This window comes from Gymnoscopelus microlampas (assembly GCF_963454915.1).
Source record: "Gymnoscopelus microlampas genome assembly, chromosome: 10".
Lineage (NCBI taxonomy): Eukaryota > Metazoa > Chordata > Actinopteri > Myctophiformes > Myctophidae > Gymnoscopelus > Gymnoscopelus microlampas.
This window is the reverse complement of record NC_139947.1, coordinates 53,935,036-53,947,744: the sequence shown is the minus strand read 5'-3', so window position 1 is coordinate 53,947,744 and position 12,709 is coordinate 53,935,036. Positions and strand designations below refer to the sequence as shown.

Below are 12,709 nucleotides of genomic sequence, written 5' to 3'. Positions count from 1 at the left end.
TTGTTTGCTCACGTGTCTACTTTCTTCAAAGAAGCTGTCCTCAAACTGACCCCAGACTAGATGTCGGGGTGTTTGATCACAAAGGCCCCAATAAGTTGTTGTGTTGTGTGTGTGTGTGTGTGTGTGTGTGTGTGTGTGTGTGTGTGTGTGTGTGTGTGTGTGTGTTTATGTTCTCACGAGTTGTTTTGATCACGTGGTTGACAGCGGCTATGATCCTCACAGAATGTTTATGTATGACACACTAACGCACTCTAACTCGAAATAAGATGTTTTTGATTCTAGGTCAGCCTGACTTTTGATGGTATGATTTCATGTTTTCTTTCATGGTAGAAGCCCCAAATTTTGTCACAGGCTGGGGAAGAGTTTCATCTATTAAAAAAAAAAAAAAAAAGCAAAAAGCTCAATTTTTTTTGCTGGACGTATTTACGTTCAGTGGCACTCTGGGCGCTTGTTAGAACGGACGTATTTACGTCCTGTGGCACTGAATGAGTTAATAGTAACCACTAATTACTTAAAAGTGACTTTGACACATGGGTTGCCACGCAAAAAGGGTGAAATCCCCCAAAACAGGAGAAATGGAAGAACATGAGTCTGCCAGGATAAATGATCAAATAACAAGAGTCTCCTGGCCTTGATGACCCTGATCCTCAGCACCTGAGCTGATCTAGAGCCCTATAAGAGTCTAGTCTGTGATCCACTCATACAGCAGTAGCACTGATGAAGGTCCTATCACCCAAACGTTTGCTGCTTTTTTCCACCTTTCACTTTGAGCACAGAGCACCTTATGAGCATGTTAAAATAAAAGTAGTCTCAGTCAAAGTTTATGTATAGTGTTAGTTATTTTCTGCCAGTTTTCCTGACAAATACCCCCATAACAAACAGAATAGAAGCTACTAGGCAATTAGGCAAGTTTAATTTTCATAGCACATTTCAACGAGGCAATTAAACGTGCTTTGCACAAAACATGAAGAGCATTAGGACACATTATAAAAGGATATGATTAGAATACAATTCAAAATAGAAATTAGGGAGTTCAGAATAGAAAATAATGAGAACGATAAGAATAAGAATGCTCAAACTAAACTAAACCTAATCTTTTAAACAGTAAAAACGACTTAATGAACAAACCTACTGTTTGCATCATACAGCAGGTGCCACAGTGTCTCTCTGTTTGTCTGATAAACCAAGCGGTTTCCTTTTTGGAGATGGTGGCTTTGAATTCGCTGAAATAGCGGGTTCGAAACAGGTCTGTAGAAACCAATGGGTCACGTCACGGCTCCCTTCGGCCATTATGGTTTTTGTGCGGTGTGGCCGCCCCTATAAGTGGGGTTGGGACACCTCATTAGTATACCCTTCGCTGTACTGTGATTGGCTCATAATAGCACACGCCTCTACATTAGTACACCCCTAGCTGTACTGTGATTGGCTGACTCTATTGGCTGACTCTATTCAGCAATGTGATTGGCTAGCGAGACACATGATGAAATTGATAACCTGTAAATATGACTATGCACTGCTTCCATCACTGGGATGACCACTGTGATGACCACACCGCCCACTTCACACTGGGTGTGATTTTTACAGTCTATGAGGGGGAGCTGTTGTGGTCGGGTGTAGAGGAGCTGTTGTGGTCGGGTGAGGAGGAGCTGTTGTGGTCGGGTGTGCTGTGGTCCAGCTTGGTGAAGGAGACGGTGGGGGGGTTGGACGGACGACACACTGGCAGCCATTTATACTGGAGGTCCTGAGAGGGAGGGTCCAGACACCAGTTATAGTGCTTTAACAGATAGACACAGGCTGCCTGGAAGCAAAACACACAACATGGAGACAATGTAACACTTACAGCAGTGGTTCTCAACCTGGTTCATACCAAGCACCCCCACAAGCACCCCCACACTGAAGTATAGAGTACAGAAGTCCTGACGTCACTCGTCCATCCCCTGGTTCGTAAAGTCATTTCTCTATGGAGAATAACATTGGGTCGTCTTAAAATCGTCTCATATAAGAATTGTGGTCCAAAAATAAACAAACTGTCTGGGCGATATTGTCAGGGAGGAGGTTCTGTATCGTTTATGATAGTCAGTCACTTATATTTGCTACAGTCTGTTTCTGGTGAAAATGTAACTAATTCGGCGGAAGTAACATTATGGTTTTCTCACCGTCAGTTGACGCTTCATATCCATAAGAGTCATTTGTTTATTTTTGGAACACAGTTCTTATTTGACACGATATTAAACACGTCTATGGGGATTCAGAACAGGGGGGGGAAACGCGACCCAGGTAGGATGTGTAAATTACATCAGACTTCAGTGCTCTATAGAGAGAACATGACAATATGAGATGGTGGTGTAAAGGTGACAGAGGAAAGGAAGCATACAGAGAGAGAGGTGGTGTAAAGGTGACATAGGAAAGGAAGCATACTGAGATAGAGGTGGTGTAAAGGTGACAGAGGAAAGGAAGCATACAGACACCTTGAGGAAGACTTCGTTGAGTTTGGTTCCGATGCAGTTGCGCGGTCCGTTGCCCAGACAACACAGGACATGTTCCTGACCCTGGTTCCTACACACACAAACATGTATTTCTATAAATAATTATTATTATTAAATGATTACTATCAAATACACTGTCAAATCCCCAGTGTTCATTTAACCACTTAAACTCCATACACCAGTGGTTTTCAACCAGTGGTCCGGGGACCATCAGTGGTCCTTGAGGGAGTTCCAGGGGGTCCCCAGCTAAATGATAGATAGGAACCAAATGGACCTTTATGGGTTTGTAACTCTGAGGGTGTGCAAATGGAACCAAATGGACCCTTACAGGTCTGTAACTCTGAGAGTGTGCAAATGGAACCAAATGGACCCTAACGGGTCCATTTGGTTATATTTGTACACTCTCAGAGTTAAATTAACATTGATTTTATGATATAAATTGTGGTCCCAGAGATAGAAATGCCATTAAATGGGGTCTGTAGCCCTAATGCATGTTAAACTGGGGGTCCTTGAAATTGAAATGGTTGAGAATCACTGCTAGAGCCGTAAAAATCGTCTCTTATTGGGGGTCCCTGGCATATCTTTTCAAATGGGGGTCCCTGGGCTAATGTGTGTCAATTTGGGGGTCCTTGACGCAAAAAAAGGTTGAAAACCACTGCCATACACAGTTAACTAGAGTCCCCCAGGGCACTACACTAGGCCCTGGGGGGGCCTAGAAATACAAAAATGCTAAATAGTCATTGAAAAATCACACCCTGTGTGAAGGTAGCGGCGCCTTTGATACATTTTGTCATCGATATGTGTTTATAATGTGTTTATAGCCACGTGTCATGTGAAGCTTGACCAATCACTTTGTTGACGCACCTGACCAATCAGAACGTTGACGCACCTGACCAATCAGAACGTTGACGCACCTGACCAATCAGAACGTTGACGCACCTGACCAATCAGAACGTTGACGCACCCGACCAATCAGAACGTTGGCGAGCCTGACCAATCAGAACGTTGACGGAAAAGCCAGGCATAGAGGGCTAATATCCGCTCTATACCTAAAGGTATAGAGCGGCTAGCGCCGCTAAAAATCACACCTGTGTGAAGGTAGCGGCGCCTTTGATGGACATACATGGACATAAACTTTGACAGGCCTGACCAATCAGAACTTTGACAGGCCTGACCAATCAGAATCTTGACAGGCCTGACCAATCAGAACGTTGACGGAAAAGGCAGGTATAGAGCAGGACCGCCTATTGCGTGAGGGGGCCGCTAAAAACACGGCCCCCTCACGCAATAGGACAACATCAGTCACCAGAACCAGGGACGTGTGTTTTCAATGAGTCTAACGTGGTTCAAATTGGGTTTGACGTTACAATGGGTTTATATAGGACAGGGGCGTGTCTGTTGAAATGAATATAACGATCTACATATAGGATCAATCGACTGAAAATGATCCCATTAATGTTTCAAAGTGAAATACTCCTTTAAGGCATCCGTCAGCCACTCTAAAACACCGATGATGACGAGGCCAGCCTCTTCACCAGCCTGTCCGGTCTGTGTCCCTAATGCTGCAGTTCATCCACTAGCCTAAAGGGGAAATCCCCCCTTTAGCCAGGGGAGATAGTCAGTGGCGTGCACAGACATTTTGAGGGGCAGGTGCTCAAGTAAACTACAATTTTTTTGGTTTACTTGGTCTTCTCTTTTTTCCCTCTACACCTATACCTCTTTGCCAAAAATAGCCGATCTACAAGCCCACAACGCCTCGCAGCGCGAGGCGTTGTGGGCTTGTAGATCGGCTATTTTTGGCTAAAGTTCTCCTCAGAAAAGGGATGCTAGGTTTCGAGTGGTTATGGTAAAAATAAAAATCATGTCACACAAATATTTGGCGGACCCCCTGTAGTAACTCTGAGGACCCCCTAGGGGTCCCGGACCCCCTGTTGAAGACCCCTGCTGTAAACTGGAAGAAAAAAAAAACGTTTTATTTCCCTTTTTTTCAAAAGGGCACTTCTGGTCAAGAGGGCAAAGGGCAGGAGCTCTAGCACCACCTAGAGTCTATCTGTGCACGTCCCTGGAGATAGTAGACTTTTGGTCATCAGGGTCTGAGACACTACTGCTACACTCGTATCATTCAGATTCTTCCATATGCCTTCCAAAGTTTGCGGGAGGGGCCCATTTGACAAAGAAAACTGCCAAAGTCAGGAACGCAGTGTCCTGTCGAACCCTGTTTGAAATCACACATTAACACATTGATTGCCAAGATCGCATTGATGCGTTCTTTCATTTTTGGGGGGAAAATTCCACAAGGGGCGCCCTAACCTAACACAGCTTTGGAATGACCGATCGTCACTCAGAGAAGTAGAATGTGGATGTGACTCGTTCCAAAAAAACAGGAAGCCATCCGCTGCCTGTTTGGGATTTTCCGGAAAACAGCTCTTTCTCAGTTTCTGTTTTTTTGCATTGAAAACAACTAGTTTTCAGCCGGCCTTAGCCCCAAAATGGCGGATCGCGGTTGGAACGTTGTCGTTCCTATGGATACACACAGACTATTTTGCTTGTGTTTTTGGGACACAACGTCGGTTCCACGGCGTTTCAAATATCATCGGATTGAGGTAATTATACGCTGGCAAGGGGATAGAAAACTATGTTTAATATCTTGGCAATCAATGTGTTAAGGGGCCTCTAAACCACACAGAGACAAAAGGGATTTCATGTACACCCACAGGGCGCATCACAAATGCTACAATGTCACTGTTTGTTGAAGAAACGTGATTTATTTCACCAAATTAAATACAAATGATGGGAAAGGAAAGAACAAGGAGACTTAAATGGAGACCATTGTTAGTCTCGTGGGGAATTCAGTTTCAGCCTCACCCAGCAGATGGCTGCTCAGATGGTTATGATGAGTGTGCGAGGAGGAGCAGTTAGGGGTTAGAGTGATTGTCTTGCTTAAGGACATTAAGACCTGGAACTGTGTCATTTTTAGATTTGAGCTAAGAAAGCATTATTTTACACTTTGGGCTATTCAAAAATAGCAGATCTACAAGCTCGTAGCGCGGCACCGAGTGCCGCGCTACGAGCTTGTAGATCTGCTATTTTTGAAAAATCGTGAAAATGTGTGCAAATCTTTGAATATATATATTTTTAAAGCGAACATTTTTTAACTCAAATCTTTGCTTCTGGGGGGTCCCTGGAACAACATATTTTGATGGGGGTCCACGGCCAAATACATATAATTTTGGGGGTCCTTGACATGAAAAAGATTGAGCACCACTGATATAGAAACATGCGTTTTTCAGCATGCTGTTGAGATTTAGGAGACAAGTAGAATCGGTCTTCAGGTCTCAATGGGTTAAGGACACTTCCGACCCATAGACCGGGGCCGGGAGGCGAACCACGACCACGTGACATCTGATTGGACGTATAGTTCTTTCTCCACAGCAATGACGTCACACTGACATAACCGTGACGTCAACTACAAATTGGACTTGGAATTTGAAACCGGAACAAGAGCACAAACACACACACGCACTCGCACACGCACACGGAAACTCGAGAGACAAGTCGAACTCGCCGAACATTTTTCCACAGCTACCGGAGGGAACGTTGACCCAGACCCCTTGAACCCTACATACATACAACCTTCATTCAGAAGACTAAAATGGCTTTGCAGTCAGAAGAGGATTCGTCCTGTCATGTGTGTCGTCGTGACGTGTTCAAACACCCCGTTTCCCGGTCATGTAGCCACAGCCACTGCGGTAAAGAGAGGCCCCTAACGCCCAGGCCCCCAACAACGCCGAGGCCCCCATCGAGGTCTCCGACGAGGCCCGTGGGTGTACTCTGCAGTTTACATGACGAGACGCTCAAACTCTACTGTCTGGAGGACAAACAGCCGGCGTGTCTCGTGTGTCGAGATTCTGACGCACACACCGAGCACACGTTCAAACCCGTCCAGGAAGTCGCACTCGATCACAAGAAGAACCTCGGGAAGTCACTCAAGGCCTTGGAGAAGAAACTGAGGGTCTTTAATGATTTCAAAACAAACTATGAACAAATAGCGGAATACATTAAGGTCCAGACCCAGGACACGGAGAGGAAGATTAAGGAGCAGTTTGAGAAGCTTCATCGGTTTCTACACGACGAAGAGGAGCGTCGGATCACTGCACTGAGGGAGGAAGAGTCGACAAAGAGTCAGACGATGAAGGAGAAGATTGAGGATCTGAACGGAGGGATATCAACCCTTTCAAACACAATCGACACGATACAGGAGGAGCTGAGAGCCGAGAGCGTCGCGTTCATGCGGAACTACAAGACAACAAAGGGCCTATTCAAGCTCACACTGCAGGACCCCCAGCCGGTCCCGGGAGCACTGATAGACGAGGTCAAGCACCTGGGAAACTTGACCTTCACAGTCTGGGACAAGATGAAGGAGACGGTCTCCTACACCCCCGTGCTCCTGGACCCCAACACTGCCCACACTATATACATCCTGTCTGATGATCTGGCCAGTGTGACGGGGGGGAAAAGACAGACATTTCCCGACAACCCAGAGAGATTTGACCACTTCGGCTACGTCCTTGGCTCTGAGGGCTTTGACTCGGGAGTTCACAGCTGGGATGTTGAAGTAGGAGAAAATAGCCGGTGGGCACTAGGCCTTTTGGAAGAGTCTTTCCAGAGGAAGGGAAACGGACAGGGTAAATTCTGGAGAATACGGTTAGAGGAAGGCGAATACAGCACCCAATCTTCACAAGGGGTCCTCCATGTTCTCCCAGTGAAGCACGCGCCCCAGAGAATCAGAGTCAGTCTGGACTGGAAAAAAGGAAGGCTGTCCTTCTCTGATCCTGATGCCAGCACAAACCTATACACCTTCAAACACAATTTCAGCGACAAACTCATTCCATACTTTGTTAATAGAAAGCCTCTTCCGATGAAGATGTTACCGACGAAGATCAGCGTAGTAGTGGCAGAACTAGAAGAAAAAAAGGAGACGAAAGACACGGAGACGAAAAAAAAGGAGACGAAAGAAAAGAAGACGAAAGACAAGGAGACTAAAAAAAAGGAGAAGAAAAAAAAGGAGAAGAAAAAAAAGAAAACGCCAACACCAACGCCAACGCCATCACCAACATCAACACCAACGAAAAAAAAGAAAACATGGATACCAACGAAAAAAAAGAAAACATCGACACCAACGAAAAAAAAGAAAACGCCAACGCCAACGCCAACACCAACACCAACACCACGAAAAGGATGGTGGTCCTAGGACAGTCAAAGAGAAGACCTAAAAACCAGAGCCGCCACTACATACAGTACAGTGTGCATTGCACACCGAAACAGTCCATTAGCACATTACTCAAGGCATTGCGAGGAAAACACCCAGTTCCTGAATACAACTCCAGTCACTTATAAAGAAGGACACTTTTGACGACCTGAATAGTCTGATGTTAATTTTCAACGTATCTGGCTTTTGTCGTTCTTTTTTTTTACTGCACGGCTCTGTAGGAGGCCGTCTATAAGAGGGTCAATCTGTGTGCGTGTGTGTGTGTGCGTGTTCTCATACACCTCCGCATACAAGTTGGGCTGGCCCCTTAGTGCAGAAACTCCAACATGGTGCTCACTCGAAAGGACGAATGTCACATCACAGCTTCTTTTAATACTAGACTGTTGCATAATGTCACTTTCTCTACATTTCATGGTGCTGAGAATTCATTTCTGAGGTAATTTTCCTATTTCAAGGTCATTTACAAGGTCGCTTTTAACAAACAACTGGCCATAACTCTGGAAGTAAGTCACATAGAAAGATTATTTAGCACTCGAGACACATATTTTCACCGCCAAGGAATGCAATTATCTGTTTATTGGACGTCACTATCACTCTAGTACCCTAACCATAAAATCCAATATGGTGAGCCCTTGTTCGGGCTTACAATTAATACAACTTTAGAACCGAGCCACATTGAAAGATAATCTTTGACTTGACACCATTTAATTATTTATCAAATCTTAGTCAAATAACAAAACAACTAAACAAAACATCATGCATATTTAAACATCATTGCATATTTATTCAAAGATGTTGTGTATTTAAGTTGGCTGGCAAAAAGCTGGCTTTATCTCAAGAAAACCTTTTGGGTTTTTTCTGATCTTGAAAAAGGTATCTTGTGAATCTCAAGAAAATGTTTCCATTTATTGAAATAACGAGATCTAAATGAGGATAACGAGATCCCATTGAGATAATGATCTCTCAATAACTATAACTTAATAATGAGAAAACAACAGAAATGAAGTTGTTATGATAAAACACAGTAAAAAACATACTACATTAAAACAATGATCTTTTCGGGTTTGCGTATTTGTGTACGTATATCAGTAGCGGCTGATTATGTTCGTCACATGGCCTGGTCCCTACGACCCAATCACATGGCCTGGTCCCTACGACCCAATCACATGGCCTGGTCCCTACGACCCAATCACATGGCCTGGTGCCTACGACCCAATCACCTGGCCTGGTGCCTACGACCCAATCACCTGGCCTGGTGCCTACGACCCAATCACATGGCCTGGTGCCTACGACCCAATCACATGGCCTGGTGCCTACGACCCAATCACATGGCCTGGTGCCTACGACCCAATCACATGGCCTGGTGCCTACGACCCAATCACATGGCCTGGTGCCTACGACCTCAAAACTCGTCGCTTCGCGCTGCGTTTCGAGCTTGCAGATTTGCTACTATACATATATATTGTTTTGTTATCTAAACACAGGGAAAAGTTACATCCTATGCCTTTAATCATGAGGCATACCCCCCCCCCCCCCCCCAGCTCCTCCCCCGTTGTGACATCATGACCTCCTGACCTTCCGCTCCATCTGTCAGGCAGGAAGTGGTCAGGCTGGAGGAACACTTCCGGGTCGCGGTGCACAGAGTGGCTGATGTACATGGCAGCAAAACCCTTTGGTACATGGAAGCCTGTTAACGAGGAGTCCTACACACACACACACACACACACACACACACACATTTGAAATATTTATCATGAAAAAACCCGACCCGCACATCACTACTAGTGTGCAATGAAAAGTAGACGAAACAATGTGTACAGTGGCGTGCACAGACATGCACATTTTGAGGGGCAGGTGCAGGTGTAAATTATATATTTTTTGTTTACTTGGTCTGCTCTTTTTTCCCTCTACACCTATACCTCTTTGCCAAAAATAGCCGATCTACAACGCTTCGCGCTTGTGGCAGCGGTGGCCTAGTGGTTAGAGGGGCGGCCTTGATACCGGAAGGTCCCTAGTTCGATTCCCCAATTCATCACATCAATCATGAATCACCGCTGAATAGCCCTTGAGCAAGGCTTCCATGCAGGGTCCGGCTGGAAACAAGCTTCGTGCTTAGTCCGACACCCTGGGTAAACAACAAACTTTGCTTTGCTTTGCTTTGCGCTGCGAGGGCTTGTAGATCTGCTATTTTTGGCTAAAGTTCTCCTCAGAAAAGGGATGCTAGGTTTCGAGTGGTTATGGTAAAAAGAAAAATCATATCACATAAAGATTAGGCGGACCCCCTGTAGTAACTCTGAGGACCCCCTAGGGGTCCCGGACCCCCTGTTGAAGACCCCTGCTGTAAACTGGAAAAAAAACACGTTTTTTTTCAAAAGGGCACTTCTGGTCAAGAGGGCAAAGGGAAGGTGCTCTAGCACCACCTAGAGTCTATCTGTGCACGTCCCTGAATGTGTAAATGCAGTAAATGCAGCAAGAACGTTGTGGCTAGTGTTGTGGTGACATGTTACTGTATCTGTTGTTGTTGTGTTGATACAGAAACAATGAATTGGCTTCAGGGACACTGTAACCGGAAGGGCTGACTTTTCTCTAATGTAATATTGGAGGATCTCTAAAAAATCTTTTTAACCATAAAACAACAGAAAAATGGTTCCTCACAATGTCTATTTCTCAAATTCTACTATACTTGTGAGGACATTTGGTCCTCACACGTATCACGCACAATTGTTTCAAGGTTTTAAAGAAAAAATACCATTTTGTTGTTTTACATTATTTTGGCCAATTATTTGGCGGCCCACTTGCTACATCCTCACGGCCCAACAGAGGGCCCCGGCCCACCGCTTGAGAACCACTGCACTATATAGAGCTTTAAGACCCAGGACTTCTTTTGGGCCATTCTCCTCACCTGATTGGCTATCCTGCGTCCACCAATGAAAGGAGGCCAGAGTCTCTGAACCTCCAATAGGATGTTGTGGAGGAAGTTAGGCTCCTCCCTGGCTCGCCGTCGGCTCTCTTCCTGAAAGGAAGAAACACTGAATCAATGTCTGACCAAATAAGGACTTCTGGTTCCACTGCTGAAGCATGTCTGACCAAATAAGGACTTCTGGTTCCACTGCTGAAGCATGTCTGACCAAATAAGGACTTCTGGTTCCACTGCTGAAGCATGTCTGACCAAATAAGGACTTCTGGTTCCACTGCTGAAGCATGTCTGACCAAATAAGGACTTCTGGCTCCACTGCTGTACTGTAGCTCGAGACTCAAAAGAGAGACGTGATGTCTCCCCGGGACCCAAACTAGTTAAAATAGCCGATCTACAAGCTCATGCGATGCGTTGTGAGCTTGAATATCGGCTATCCTGAAAGTTTTTTTAATGTCTTTTTTTGTTTTCGTTTTAATGTATGACATTACTTTTTTTTGAATAACTATTTTATTTATGAATCTATTATTATTATTTTTTATGTTTTTTGGGCGCTCGGGTGGCGCAGTGGTGAAGTCCCTGCCCTCCACCACGGAGGTTGTGTGGGTTCAAATCCACCGTGGTGCATCCGGCTTTGTGGAGCGTCTACTACACAAACACCGTAGACCATATTCACACGGCGGCCATATTGGAATTTAACATTGAAAGTGCCGCCACCCGGGGTGGCTACTTTCATTGACTTCATAGAAACATGGCCGCCGTGTGAATATGGTCTATTGGCCCGTGTTCAGGGGAGGGAAGCCGGGCGGGGCGAAGGAGGAGGAGGAGGAGGGTGATATCGGTCATTGCATGTACTCCTACGGGCTGGGGGGGGGGGGGCGGCACCTGTCAGCGGGGAGTGTTGGGCGGGAGGAGTAGGACGAAGGCTCTACGTCCTCCTGGTGGGGGCTCCTCACTGACAGGTGAGTCAGTAGGATATGACAGCAGTGACGACACAGAGATGTGTGTGGAGAGGAATGAATTGGCATAACGACTAAATTGGGGAGAAAAAGTGGTAAAAAATAATTGGCTACTACTAAATTTAGAAGAAAAAAAAGTGTGTGTCCTGGGCATGACGTTAAACTGCCCCGTTGTAACTACCATCGTTAATGTAGAAGTTACAGTGGATGCATTTGCAATTTCTGTGGACTATGTCAGTGGTTCTCAAACTTTTTCATGTCAAGGACCCCCTAATTGACACTTATTACCCCGCGGACCCCCATTTGAAAAGATAAGCCGGGGACCCCAATAAGAGAAGGTTTTTATGGCTCTCTAGCAGTGATTCTCATCCATTTTAATTTCAAGGACCCCCAGTTTGACATGCATTAGGCTACGGACCCCCATTTAATGGCATTTATACCTCTGGGACCCTAATTCACATTGTAAAACCAATGTTAATCTAACTCTGAGAGTGTACAAATGGAACGAAATGGACCCGTTAGGGTCCATTTCGTTCCATTTGTACACTCTCAGAGTTACAGACCCATAAGGGTCCATTTGGTTCCTATCCATCATTTAGCTGGGGACCCCCTGCAACCCCCTCAAGTACCATTATTGTATTGAGAACCAATGGACTACGTAGCTTGCATACAAGAAGGCACTTCTCAACGGTGGAATCTACCAACAACCGACGCTACGCGACGACGGCCCCTCCCTCAGCTACCGGGAAGAGAGGCGATAGACCCGGCGGCCATCCCGCGGTGGGTCCGTCCGCTGTCGGAATAGCAACGGGTGGACCTCCAGGCCCATGACAACAACTACAGAGAGAGCTTTAACACCAAGCAGCAGTGCAAGACTAAGCAGTTTGTTTCCTCTGGTGATCCAGCCTATAGGACATTATACCCACGGACTGGTTGTTGGAGGTTTTCCACAACGTGGGAGGGGGATGCCCAAAGACCAGGCAGAAAGGCTGGTAAAGTATTGTGCTGTCTCTGTGTCTCATATGTGGAGGAGCCGCTGCTACCTGGATTACTGAGTGACATGCATGTTGTATCATGAGGA

General features: G+C 45.7%; 1 protein-coding gene and 1 long non-coding RNA gene across 4 annotated transcripts in view; one reads left to right on the top strand and one right to left on the bottom strand.

Moving 5' to 3' along the window:
• The window catches only part of LOC311053822, a 452,603-nt gene extending 450,343 nt beyond the window's left edge, over positions 1 to 2,260 (top strand). The window contains exon 2 of the long non-coding RNA XR_014601685.1: positions 2,077 to 2,260. This is a non-coding gene — a long non-coding RNA (uncharacterized lncRNA). The remainder of the gene's footprint in view (positions 1 to 2,076) is intronic.
• Positions 916 to 12,709, bottom strand: part of LOC311053804 (putative cytochrome P450 120) — a 28,825-nt gene continuing 17,031 nt past the window's right edge. For all 3 annotated transcript variants that reach the window (XM_084069490.1, XM_084069491.1, XM_084069492.1), the window contains exons 8-11: positions 10,658 to 10,768; positions 9,331 to 9,458; positions 2,469 to 2,556; positions 916 to 1,798 (exon numbers count right to left, since the gene is read on the bottom strand). In XM_084069490.1, coding sequence (XP_083925616.1) covers positions 1,586 to 1,798; positions 2,469 to 2,556; positions 9,331 to 9,458; positions 10,658 to 10,768 — 540 coding nt within the window. In that variant the 3' untranslated portion in view covers positions 916 to 1,585. The remainder of the gene's footprint in view (positions 1,799 to 2,468; positions 2,557 to 9,330; positions 9,459 to 10,657; positions 10,769 to 12,709) is intronic.